This window comes from Aulonocara sp. 'chitande type north' Nkhata Bay, linkage group LG23, assembly GCF_057382095.1.
Source record: "Aulonocara sp. 'chitande type north' Nkhata Bay isolate Kocher_YH1m ecotype deep benthic linkage group LG23, A_spYH_male_GT1.1, whole genome shotgun sequence".
Lineage (NCBI taxonomy): Eukaryota > Metazoa > Chordata > Actinopteri > Cichliformes > Cichlidae > Aulonocara > Aulonocara sp. 'chitande type north' Nkhata Bay.
Window position 1 is genome coordinate 4,986,347 of NC_141365.1, and position 13,811 is coordinate 5,000,157.

Below are 13,811 nucleotides of genomic sequence, written 5' to 3' on the forward strand. Positions count from 1 at the left end.
CAATATCCTGAGTTGGAAAGTTGTTCATCTCACTTCTAGGTCACTATATGGTCGGAGTTAACCAATCAAAAGTACTTATTGTCATCTAAATAACTCTGATGCCAACCTGACTTCCAGTGTTGTTTTTCCCATTTCAGTTTGTGTTCATATGAAATTTACCAGTCAGATAAGACATTATTATATTACACCCAAATCTGATGGTTGTTGCTTCTTTTAATCCGCTTCAGATATAGTTCATTTCCAACATTAGGGAAATTATGTGACTTATGAAATTAGAAATTTCACTTGTTGCCTAATAAAGTTGTATTTAAAACCTTTTTTAAGGCCTTTTGTGGGCTTCATTAAAGGAACAGCTGTCAACACCTGTTTCTCCAGCACCTCATAAACATACAGAAGGCGTTTTTCTCCAGATCTGAATGAAGATCATTTATGGACCCTAACAGTTACAGAACAGCCCTCATGTTAGCAGGTTATGTAAGTTGCAATAAATATAACATCATTTTGAACACTTTCAATACACAAAAATATCAATTTTAATTTGTTATTTTATTTACATAAAAACAGCATGAACGGACTTTCAGCCACTTTGGTCCTAAGTGCTTGTGAAGCACTACCATTTAACCACCTTATAAAATTGTTTCACAAACAGGTGTTAACATTCAGTAGAGACAGAACAGTGTGTTGTTTTTCTGACTCCCTGTAAATGGGTGTCTGCCAAGGCTTGAAAACCTACTATAATACACAAAAAAACTCTGTTAACACAGGTACATCTTAGGTCTGCGAATGTTCTGATCCATATCAGATGTTATGACGTCATCGGGTTGCCTTGCGACTACCTGTTAACAGGCTAAAATGGCTCATGTGTAACTTTTGAGCATCAACAAAAAAAACATAGTGACATTTTTATTTCACAATTTTATTTCAATTTTTGAAATTGTAGGGTGTCTACCTCTTTCTCTTTCACATTTCTTAATATTATTACCAACATAAGGCGGTCTTGCCAGGTGGGGCAGCTGGGGGGGCAAACAAATTTTGAATGGGTGGCCAGTGTCCTCAACAGACTAAATTCACAGATCAAACAAAATGGTAGCATAGACATGTACTATACAAACGAGAGCAGTGAGAGTGAATCATTTCAGAGTTGGAGCTGCAAAACAAAACTTGAACTAAAGGTTGGTGAGATGCTATAAAGCTGAAACTGAGCCTCTTATTCATCTGATCTGTTGTTAACATGTTGCATTATGCAATAATGCAGCTTTAAATTTATAAGCATATTTGAACATGTATTAATTTACGACAGAAATCAGATGGGTGCAGTTTTCCCCCTTCTCCACCTGTCTTTAATTATTCCTGTAATCTTGTTGTGTGCTGTGCTCATATTTTTGCACGCAAACGTCTTCCTGTTCAACAGCACCTTGATGTTGATAGAAAACAAAAATCAACACAATTTCACTCTGTAATTTTCCAACAGTCTTTACAACCCCGCATTACTTACCAGTGGGCATTCACAGTGAGGGAACCAGCTGTCTGCTTTTTCAGTTAGGATCAAGTGATACTTTATTATTTTCTCTGTGTTCTGGGGAGGCAGGAAAGCTGGGATGACTGGCGCAGCTGCAGTGCTGCCAAGTCAAACAGCAGGGTTTATTTGTGGACAAGTGTAGGGGCGACACCCACCCCCCCATTCGCTGGAGACGCTTATTAAGAGTAGAGACAGGAGCCGCTGGAGACTGTAGGGGTGTATATAGAATAAGTGTGTATGTGGGTGCCTATAGGAAAAGATAAACAAGAGAAGAAGAGCAAGAGAAGGAAGGACAACAATTGAGCTAGTCTTTGGAGGAAGGAGAAGAAAAAGTCGAGTTGTTAGTGGATGTCAAAGACTATTTTCTTTTTTTTACCTTACCAAACTTAAAAGAGAGATGTCTCTCATGATTAAATGCCCACCCTCTGCCTCAGAAAGGAAATCAGATGGGATGGAATGAAGAAGGAGGGGAAAGCTGGGAAGCAGCAGGCCTCTGCCACTTGGATTGTCCCTCTGGTAATCCCTGGATTTCCTGGGTTGAGACAGGAGGTAGAACAGGCACGGTGAGAGACTTAGTGAGACAGAAGGAGAATGAGAGCAAAAGGAAGTGGGACTAGAAGCAGAGACAAAGGAGAGGCAATATTCCTAACACTGGTGCTGTGTTGTGATTTCTGCAATGTGTGGTTTTGTATACAGGTATTGCTCAAAGAGTGGTGTGTGTAATCATTAGCATCTGTGCTTATGGGTGGTTGTATATTTTTTTGGAGTGTTCATGCATGTGTTTCTGTTGTGGGTATTAACTGCAATAAAGATTTGGAAGAAAGCCGTGATCTGGATTGCTGTAGCTCATGCCAGATGTCACGAGTTGAAAGTGCTGCTTACCTTCAAGTACGCAAAAGATACATTCAACAAAAAAAGGGCGCCAAAGGGTATTAAAACTATTTTGGCAATGCTCTGACATTGGAGATTACATATAAGAGTTTTATGCTTGAATGTTGCCTTTACAGCCCCTGACAGGTTACATGATTCTCTAGGAATGAAACAGAGGGGATCAGGTCTTGAGGGCCTCCTTGATAAAACTGTGCGAAACAACAGTGAAGCTAACACACAAGAACATCCGCACAACTTTGATGTGGTCTTGTGTTGTGTATGTTTCCACACTAATGTATTCAAGGTGCTTTTGGATTTTGGATGGGGGGTAAAATTTTAAACAACTGGAGGCTTTTGAAATAGCTCCGCCACTACTGCATGCACATGCAAACATACAGTGCAGTTTAAAAGAAAAGGGTTGTTTTTTTTTAATCTTTTTGGGAGCTTCTCTTTGGGGAACAGGGAAGAGACAGTGCACTTATCCTTGTAGGGATGTTATTTCAACTTGCTTACTTTTATCGTTCAGTCACCCTAGGGTGCTGTGAACCCAAATCTCCTTTTGTATTCAGTAGCTGAAACCCACAGGAGGAAGCCAGCTTGGCCCAGAGAAACCCAGCAGTGTTGTCCTGGGTCAGAGGTCTAGCTCTTCTCTTTCAGGTAATGAAACACAAGCAGCTCTCAGGGAGAAGAGATTGGTTGAGGGGAACACACCACTCTGAACTGTTTTCTTTATAAGGAACTGTTTAAACAGGCAGTAATAAAAGCAGTGTGAAATAACTGAATTTCCATTCTCTTCTGATGGCTTGAGTTTATACCAAAGGTACAACAAAGCTCTTAGTTATTTACTAATAAAATAAATCAATTACAAGGGAACTCCTTGGACAGATCTGATGGGCTAAATTAGGGCTGTTTGATATAACGATATATATCGGATGACGATATAAAAACGTCTATGTTTCATTTTATGCTATCGTTTGTTTCATGGTGTCGCAAAATAAACTGTTTACTGCAATATTTTTTCATCGTTTTGATGGTCACTGTAGTGTTTATATTAATTTAAAGTTAAAGTTCTCTCTTTCTCTTATATTTTATATAACCACACTACAGACGGACAAGCGCCTGTTTTTATGCGTTGTGGTTAGCAACAACGAAGATAACACCATTGCGTGCCCGCTTGTTTATGTTCCACTTAAACCTTTCACAATAAAGCTCAAGACCCTGTTGAGACTTTTCAAAATAAACTGAATCACGTGAAAGATGCAGAGTATTTACAGATGAGAATTAAAAAAGAGCCGCCAGGTGCTCAAAAATAAACCTTAGACTCAAACGTTAGAACAGGCTTTCCCCCGCAGCACGCCGTGTAATAAATACTCACAAAGAAAACAGCGGCCATTACAACTTATGTCTAAAAATGTATCGTTTCATGCATCGGTTAAAACCCTCGACTCCAGCTACACAACGCGCAGCTGGAAACACTTCACGCAAGTCGAGCTGCCCGAGATTCACAGAATTTACAGAAAATGTTACATTTTTGTGTTTTATATGGTTATCGGACGATAGATGTCTTATATCGGGATATGAGATTTTGGTCATATCGCACAGCCCTAGGCTAAATGTGACTTGCATCTGTATTAGCCTATTACCCTTCTGATAGTCCAATTTCAAGAGCCGGGAAGTCGTTCATTCAACTTCTAGATCACTTTACACTTGCACAACACAGAAGAGCCACCTCCACAGGACAAGACTCAGCAGTCCATCTGCATCTTAAGGATAAAGGACACTCTTTCGAGGATGCCAATGTTCCCATTTTGGACAGAGAGGACAGATGGTTTGAAAGAGGAGTGAAAGAAGCATCTATGTCCACTGTGAGCGACCATCTTTGAACAGAGGCAGGGGTTTACGACACCAACTCTCTGCCATCTATAATCCAGTTTTGAGATCCCTTCCCAGACGCCTTAACGCCCACTCACATCCTGGGCCATCTGACCTCAGGAATTCGCATGATAAGGTGGGGCCAGGTTTCACAATGAACACACCCGAAACTCTGGCTGATTGGGACCCACGCCCAGTTTCCCACTTTGGCTCAGGCGATTAGAGGATCATCAGGGGGTCCTTTTGTCCCTCTGTGGGGGGTCACTCCCACTAGGTTTATATCTGGGACTCTCCACCATTTGACCTTAGAACTGAAGAAGCTTCTCGGATGAGAGGTGAAACGTCTTCAAGCAACTTAAAGAAGTCCAGACACTTTTCTTTGCAAGCTCCTTTGACTACGATGACCTGGACGACTGAGAACCTTCACAGACATCACTTTACACTTATATCGCGAGCTAATCGCAATCCTCTTGCTATCAGCCACAATATCTAATTTGATTGGTCATATTTTTGATACGATGCCAACAACCAAGCAACTCTTGTGGCAGAATTTTCTGGCTTCTGGGGCTGTTTTTTTTCCCAACTTCAGCTGGTTTTCATGGAAACTCATTTTTCATATTATACTGACATCACATCAATGCACAGAAATGTAGACAAACCTCAGACCAAACTGCAGGTGGTCAAGTTGCATTGTGGGCAACATAGACATTTGATTTAGACAAGGAAGAATGTGTGACATAATAACCATTGCAGTATGCTGCCAGTTTGCTATTTTTCTATTTTAATTACCACACAAAACCAATAGACCAGCAACAACATGTGTTTTTAGTCATTTTATTTATGTAATCTTTAACTCTTGTTAGCTGCTGGTTTCACTCACAAAGATAATGTCGCAGGATAATATTAAATCAAATCATTTAACTACAAGAAACTACAAAAACTGCCTTATTAAAATAAGCAGTCATGTGCAGGAAACTAAGACTAAATAGGAAAAAAGGAAATGACTTTCTGCTATTTCCCTTGCTCTTTGCCTTTCTTCTTGGAATTGGTATGTTTTCAGTGCCATTTGCCTGTCTTACTATTTGTCAACAAGATTAAAGAAAACCAACAAGCAAGACTTCATAAAATTGAGTGGAGAGGTAAAGGAGAGGAACCGTTGAAATTCTGATGTGGGTCCAGAATAAGGAGTGAATCAACATATTAAGAAATGGGGCAGTTTTTGCACAGAATTACTTCACATAATTTCCTTGGGGATTATTAAAGTATTCTGATCATCTATCAGAGGAAAAATGACAACTCATTACATTTTGGTGGTGATCTGGTAAACTGTAGGGTATATACTGTTTAGATGTTTTTACCTGCTCAGAGAGTTGTTTTCCTTGTTCACGAGGCCAAAAACATAACTATACATAGATATCCAATCAGAGACAAACATAAGAGAAAAAGGGGAAACACTGTGAAGGAACACACTATCTCAGCTCTCTGTCCTGGTGCTGGCAAGCCTTTGCTAAGCTTTAATACACCTGACTGCTGCCTGGTTACAGCCAACACCCATGCCAGGCCTTACCCATACATTTCATGCTCACTTTCCCAAACTCTCCACTACACAACTGGAGAAGAATCACCTCCATATGTGCAACACATGCTCATCACAGAGAACAAGGCTTTGTTCGTCTTTCACACTTTCAGCTCTATTTGGCCTTTGTACTCAGACCTCTTTCTTTTCGCCCTTTGTTCGTTGTCTCGCTCTGAGTTTGCAGGAACATGGAACAATGTGTCATTGCTTTACTGAGACAAAATGCAAGGAGTTGAGGAGATTGGACAAGAAGGTGGAGAAAATATGGAAGCAGACAGAATGAATATGTGACCATGTTTCCTTTTTTAGCTTTATAAAACGACTGCTCTGTGTGTCTTTTGTTTTTAGTGACTCCTGTGTACTTACTTCTAAAGTAAATCATATTTTGCTTCTTTGCCAGATTTCAGAGTTTGGCCTCCACACTCTGACACTTCCTTCTGCAGTTCTTTAGCTATAAGCACTACTCACATTCTTCAACATTCTCAGTTCCAGTACCTTGTCATCGGCACCTACTCATTATATGCTTCAGACCCATAAAACCCTCAGACAAGCTAACACTAGTGCTAGCTAACAGCCAGGATTTAATGCACTTCAAGGTCAATTGTTGTAATGTACACACAAGTTGATAAACGACATTTTCTTAAACTTAAAAAGATCTCTGGGATTTTTTTAATGCTCATTATCCTTCCCAACCCCTGCTCTCTGTTTTCCCTCCAAAGCTTGCTAATGAATTTTTGGAGTGCTGAACTCAGATTGCAGGTTCCAAGACTATCCATGTGCACTTCTCCTTCCAGCTTTGTTCTTATAAAGCTTTTATTTAATTACAATTGGAGTTTCCCACGCATGTATTAGAAGAGATTAGGAAAAAAAGAGAACTTAGACCTGCAGTAGTAAACTATGTGGTGAAAACGGTCAGTATTTGTTATTTTGAAAAGGTCTGGCTATAAAAAAGTTGGTCTGTCAGAGTGAGTCGATCACTTCAGTGTGAGAACAACCACTCTGTTAGTCAACGTGTGCATGCGCGCGCGCGCACACACACACACACACACACACACACACACACACACACACACACACACACACACACACACACACACACACACACACAGGGAATGTTTGCGTTTTTCCTCTCACTGCCTCTTTCTCCGTCTTTGCGTCCCCTGTGGTGACTGACGTGCTCTTTCATTCAGTCCAGCACATAACTTGAGCACCATGGTTACAGCTGCAGAGATGTTCCTTTCCCTTCCCAGGGGACAATATTGAAATAACATCTCCCCTACCAACACAACCAACCATGGTCTTGACATCTCGCCAGTTGTGTCCAGATCTGTCTGGTCCAATGTAAAGAAAAGTATTGAAGTTGGCTGCATAGCAAAAATCCTTGCAGGTGTGCAAGGTTTACCAGCTTCTGACCCTGAGTCTGGCCAGGACCTACTGGCCAAAAGCCCTGTGGGTCAAGGACCTGGAGCCGTGGCAACTTACCGGCACAAAATCAGCTTCAACAGCAGCAAAATTAGCTTGTCTGGCGATGGACCAGATAGCATTCGCTCCTCTGGGTCTGGCATCACACCTCAACATTACCTGGAGTTTAGAACAATGAACTTCATTTCTGATGCAAACAAAAATTGAGTCATACAGAGTCATTACTACAACAGCAGTGGGGCTCCTGGATTTGAGAAGTCTTGTGTTAAAATATAAGCTAAAGAAAGCCTCGAAGTCATATGTTTACAGAACTGAAATGGTCACAGGTTTGATCAAGGCACTCTTATGTGCCTCTGGCAGGGTGACAGCACGGTGTTGGATACAGCTGAAGAATATGCTGGATGAAACATGTCAAAACAAATATATAAGATCTGACTCCTGCTATACAACAGGAAGAAAGGCACAGAGATCAGGCCCTAGCAGAGAGATAAGAGGAGGATGCAGTAGACAAAAAACAGGATGATGACAGAGTTATGTGTGCCGTTAGCTCATCAGTTGTCTCCTTGCATTATGAAACAAAAGCGGATTAAAGTGAAAAGGAGCCCACAAGACTTGTTAGCAAACACAATAACCTCAGAGAGAAGGAGAGAGAGTCACAAGGTTGAGCTTAGAGCTTGGTTGTGATTATCCCAACGTAAAGGTTACATGGAGTTTAAACATGCAATGTGCCCAATATGGGCATATATGATTGCGAAAACACTGCTTAATTGCAGGAATTACGACTTAAAAAATTTTGACATGGGGCTCAATCAGTTGTGCAGCTGTATCGGTCTTAAGCTGCTCTACAAATCATCTGGGGCTGGATGCTGACGTTCTCCCTGCAGTATTTTCCAAAGCACTAGTCAGGTTTCTTGGCAATTAGGATCACAGGCATGGATCAGTCTGGTTTAGTTTGAAGATATGTTGATGTTGTAATCACATCAGCTGAAACCTCTGTCTTATTGGGTGCAATGTAGAACTATGTGAATTGCAATACAATACAGGAAGAAAAAAACGTTTTCTTTCAAATGCACCTCTGGTTCCTGTAAGAGAGCTTAGCACTGACTGACAGGTCGGTCTTGATTGCCAGGCCAGTCAGAAGTGGCGTGAGATTGTAGAGGGTGGGAGCAGGGAGATTAACCCCTGGTGTCTAGGACAGCTGTGGAGGTTTTGGGCTGGCTAGCGGCTGCACGCTATAAATTCTCTCTAAAGAGGGTTTACTTTCGATTTTAATGGGTGCTATAAATTTTCTGCAACCTGGTCCTGGTGAAAGAGAAAGGAGGCTTATTTTTAAAGGGCCTCTTTCTCTTTCAATCTCTTCAGCTCTACCTTTCTTCCCTGTTCTTTCTTTCCTTCAGGAAAAAGTCAATGGCTCCTTGCCATGCATTTTGTGGTCTGCTTTTACCTGTAGTCAGCTTGTATGAAAAGCGTATGAAAATTTCCTGAAAGAAATGAAAACCCTGCAAAAGAATAAGTATTCTGCAGCAGACACTGAGTATAATAGCTTCATTGTATATTAAGGTCAATATATTTTTTAAAGAGGAACACTGGCTACGCCTGCACAATTTCTACACCTTTGTGGCAAATTCCTCTTGGGTGCACAGCAGAGGAAACTGAGTTTGTGGATGCAGAAAGTAACAGCGCCCTTTGTATGTTTCCATGTCTCTACCTGTAGGTGCTGTTTGCCTTGAACCAGACGCTGCTGCAGCACGAGGGTGTTCGAGCGGGCAGCCTCCAAGGTTCCTACACCACAGAGGACCTCATTTCACACTACAACTGTGGTGACCTCAGCGCTATCATCTTAAACCATGACACCTCACAGGTTGATTCATTTAAGGACTGCTCACCACATTGTAAAAAATATCATCACTTGTGGTTCACTTTTTAGGACTGATTTCAATAGCTTTGTGTCAAAATTCTTCAAAACCAGTTAAAACAAGTTTTTTGTGGCAAAAAGAAACAACATAAAGACTCTAAAATAAATTGCCTGCCTAATATAATACAAAGGATCTAATACCGTTAATCCACTTTGTCAAACCTTACAAAGTTTTACAACATTTCTCACATATTTCCAAATTCCAAAGTTTTGCATGGTCAGACAGCAACATACTGGTAAAGTTGGAATGTTTGGCTACAGTGAAAAGGTTGGACAAGTTACTTTCATGCTGGTATCACATTACCAATGTTAGGATTGTTACTGAAAAAAGTAAGTTATTACACATTACAAGTTACTTTTCTACATTACATAATCACTTATTGGACAAAGTAACTAATTTGATTACTTTTGCATTACTAAGTAAAATGACCTAAAATGTACTGTCACATAATCCGTCGTTTTTTAATTTCTCTCAGCCAGTTTTAGGCAAACTAAGAGCTAGCTGTTTTGAAGATTCTGCACTGATCTCAACTCACTTGCATACTCAGTGCAGTACAGTTTACCAGATTAATCACACCTGTGCATGTAACATCATCCTCTGCACACTATATTTAAGCTGCAGACCTACACATTCATTCTTTTTCTACCGAGAGAACTGAAAAGAATGGGAACCTGCATTCGCTGCCAAACAATGATGAATGGTTCCAGGTTTGCTTCCAGGCATAAAAACATGTTAAACTATATGAATATGTGTTTTAGGTCATGTCACTGATTTTTTCTTTCTTTCTTTTTTAATAGTGACCTATGGTATCATGCAAGTGAGACTTGCTTTGATACCCTGCTGTAAACTTTTAACCATCAAAGACAACTTTCTTAAATTCATTTGCAGAAACTACCAAAATATTTATTTATTAACTTTGCAATTTTTTAAAGCAGAAAAAAGGCGAACCTTTGAACTTCTAAGTTAGCTATGTTTTGCTGGAAAAGGGAATCGTCTACTTATCGTTCCTGATTCACTAAAAATCCTCACAGAAAATACTAGCTAGTGGTAGCAAAACATCTGTAACAGTGCTCAGAACTTGAATCTGTCAGATCCTCGATTTGAGTTGGCAAACTTCTCATACCCACTTCTGTGCCATTACACTATCGTCACCTCGAACTTTTGGGCTTACACGTCAATTCCACAAATCTGCACATTGCCATATTAATCCTTCTCAGCCTCAAGTTACTTGATAGTCTGACACTTTAATAGCTCTGGACTCCACTGTAAATACACCATCTAACCTCCTCCAACTTATTTCCTAACATAGCCTTTGCTCCTTTGGTGATGGTCTCTTAATCAGTCTTCATACCCAGCTGTCAAGAGGCCATTCGGCATTAAGTACACGCACACACACACACACGCACACATACCTACAAATACATGTGGTAGACACAACATGTAGTGGCTCTCAATCCATCTCTGCCTTTTAAATGCAGATTTGCTCAAACGCTCTCCTCATAAGTCAATTATGCTGTGTCAACCTTCCTCACTGATCCTTAAGTCCCATTAAACCCAAAAGACCATGTAACCTCAACTCACTGCTCGAGTTCCACATCATATCCACTAGAGACACACACTATATGAAAAAACTTACTGTACACACAAACTCACAATGCCTTTACAATTCAGCGCTGACAAATGACATGCGATTGCTTTTTTTTCTCCGTGTTTCTATGCCTGTCTCTCTCATTGTCTGCTTTTATACACCTTTTTCTTCCTGTGAGCCATGAAGGGCTGTTAGCCACTATTTCACCTGCAGTTTAACTCATACCAGTTTGCCCCTGCTCCTCATGTCATAATAACATGTATTAACATTCCCCAACATATGCTACAGCAATCAGATGCCTGACTTCAGAGCTCACTTCTGTAGCCTAATGATCTATTGCAGGTTTGTGTGTCTGTGTGAATGTGAGCTTCCAGAGCTGTAAAAGGACAGGTGTTTTTTGATAGATAGGACTTAATCCAGTGGCCCCCGCTCCGACACCCCTGATGCTCTTTCAGTTCAATCTTCTTCAAATAAGAAAGAGGCCGATGGCAGGCCAGAGACCACAAGTGAGTGGAACGGTGTAAGAGAGGTTAATGTGTTTCAGCATTCAACCGGTCCCAAATTCATCAGAAAAACAGAGTGCAAGTGAGACAGAAGAAAAACTGAAATGCAAAAGAAGTAAGATGAATGCATTCATTTAAGTAAACACATAAAAAAAAATGAAGAAAACAAAAGACATAGGCAAAAGTTACCTGGAGATGTAAACCATCAAAATGTAGACTGATGTGCCAAGATGAAAAATTATGTCTCAAAGGTTTAGTTTTCCACATCTGTTATGTTTCTGCATAATTTATATGGTAATATATGACTGAAAATGTTCTTAAATACTGTATTACTCTGGGTTGTCCCTACAAGTTGTTATCACTTCAGTGCCACGAAAAAAAAGAAAGAAAGAGCAGAAGAGAAGAGAAAGGGGATTTCAAACAGCTGAATCCGAAGGGAAAGGAAAAAATAGAAGTAAACGGCTGGCAGGATATGTACGAGAACATGAGTGCAGAGCAGTACCAGTGGTGGGGAAGGGAGAAAATATCTTGCTGTCACTATGTGTTTCCTGTGGACGTTGGGATGGAGAGCAGCTAATGGCTTTTCATGTGATAACTTATCTGCGTTTACCGTTACACTCCTACCTTGACCCCTCTTTGACCGAACCCTTTTTTTCCTTGTCTTGAAACACTCACACGATCCTCTCTCATCAGCCATGAAGTCTTTCTGCACCTTTTTCTTCAGCTCTCTCTTTAAACTTTTCCATAACTTTCTTCCAAGTTTGCATTATTTTATTTATGAATCGTATAGAGCTGTCAATCTGGGTAAACCTGCGTCATTCACCCTGACAAAACACAGATAAAAAAGGCCTTGGGCTACAGATAATTGTGTAAATGCGCTTTTGTTTCTTTCTGCCTTTTTTGTTCTACTGCTGGGTTATAACAAAAAGCATGTATTTTAATTCAGTGGCATACAAACCGTTCAAATTTAATCAGACCCTGAATTTGAGGGAAAGGTTCTTTTCTTGATCTTTTATTCTAAAACTGTTTTCACACATAAACCTTTCATAGTTTCTGAAGAATGAGGCAAAGATATTTTCCAAAGCTGTCCTTTGTCACATGTAGCAAACACGAAGGAATAGTCCACTGCGCTGCGGCATATATACTGTGTGATTTAGCTAAGGTAGCTGGCTGGATAGATGTATTCATGTATGAGGCAGTGCATATGACACCAATTAACCAGCAGTAAATGAAGTATTGATATGATCTGCTTGGTTTATACATCAGTTCAGGCCAACATTGTACAAACTCTGTAAAAGTGTTCTGGCAGGTTGAAAACAACACATGTATGACTTGACTGCGTGAGACATTTGAGTTCTCACATGTGGCTCCGTCTTGCGAGACCTAGAAAAGATCAGGGCTTCAGTACATGTGTGGAAATGGCTCAGGTTTATGGACAGCGCTTAAATAAAACTTCCTTTAAGCACCTGGCCTTTATTTTTTACTAATATTACAATATAACAGTACATAAAGAGATATCGCCACTGGAAGTGGTAGCACATGATGAAGTTTATCACATTTGTAAAATATATTTACAAAAATCTCCATAACTTCCAGAAGGTTAATGAAGCAGTGAAGATTTGTTTGTGGATATAATAATAGTATGAGACATTTATAGAAAAGCAGAGTAATATATATTCCAACTGTAGACTATGGAAAAAATGACAAACCTCTAAATCCTGGAATGAGAAAATGTTTACTAATGGAAATGTCTATTTGTGTAACAAACAAATGAAATTTATCCAGTGTTCTGTTGTAAATTAAGATAACTGAAGTATGAATCAAAACAGACTGAGACGGTGTGACTGAAAGGAAACATCGTATAGATTTTGGATGGATTCTGAAGTGCACCTCGTTCACATGTGGTACAATAAATCCCCTCATGTTTTCAGGCCTGACACACACACATACACATGCTAATTTACGCACCATTTGCAGCTGTTCTACTGTTGTGTAAACTTGTAGCTCAGTTCTAGACAGCAATAGCATGCTTGCACGAGTGTTCCTTGTCACAGTTAAATACAAATCCAGATTAAACACATCTGCATATGTGTAGAGTATGAAAACCAACCTCTTTGTTTCTACATTCCCACCATTATTTAAATCTGTCCTACTTTAAAGTAAGATTGGGCTATATACAATGACTTTGTACAGAACAGACTGGAAGATATAATAACAAACTGTTAGGTAATGATTAGTTTATATTAGTGTGACTGCATAGTAATCACTTTCTTAAGTAATTAAATCAGCCGCTGAGTGGAACAAACTGCTAACAACTTTACTAACTAAATAAGATCTTCATCACTTGATGTTTCTCTGTTGCTTACACTGCGTCCTCTGTAAGTAAAGAAGAGCTTTGAATGAATGCCTTATAATTAGACCCTTAGTAAATAACCAGCCAAGGAGAAAAGCCTTTCCATGAAATTCCAATTTTCTTGTTATGGCAGATTTTTTATTTACTTTGGAATGTAATGAGAGATATTGGGAAAAAATCTAGCTCAATAAG

At 39.8% G+C, this 13,811-nt stretch overlaps 1 protein-coding gene across 2 annotated transcripts in view; it reads left to right on the forward strand.

Moving 5' to 3' along the window:
• Positions 1–13,811, forward strand: part of trabd2b (TraB domain containing 2B) — a 69,745-nt gene that overhangs the window by 34,219 nt on the left and 21,715 nt on the right. The window contains exon 3 of one of the 2 annotated variants that reach the window (XM_086283810.1): positions 8,974–9,120. The exons of the other annotated variant lie outside the window; for it this stretch is intronic. Within the exon in view, the coding sequence (XP_086139936.1) occupies positions 8,974–9,120 (147 nt within the window). The remainder of the gene's footprint in view (positions 1–8,973; positions 9,121–13,811) is intronic. 2 annotated transcript variants of the gene reach the window in all.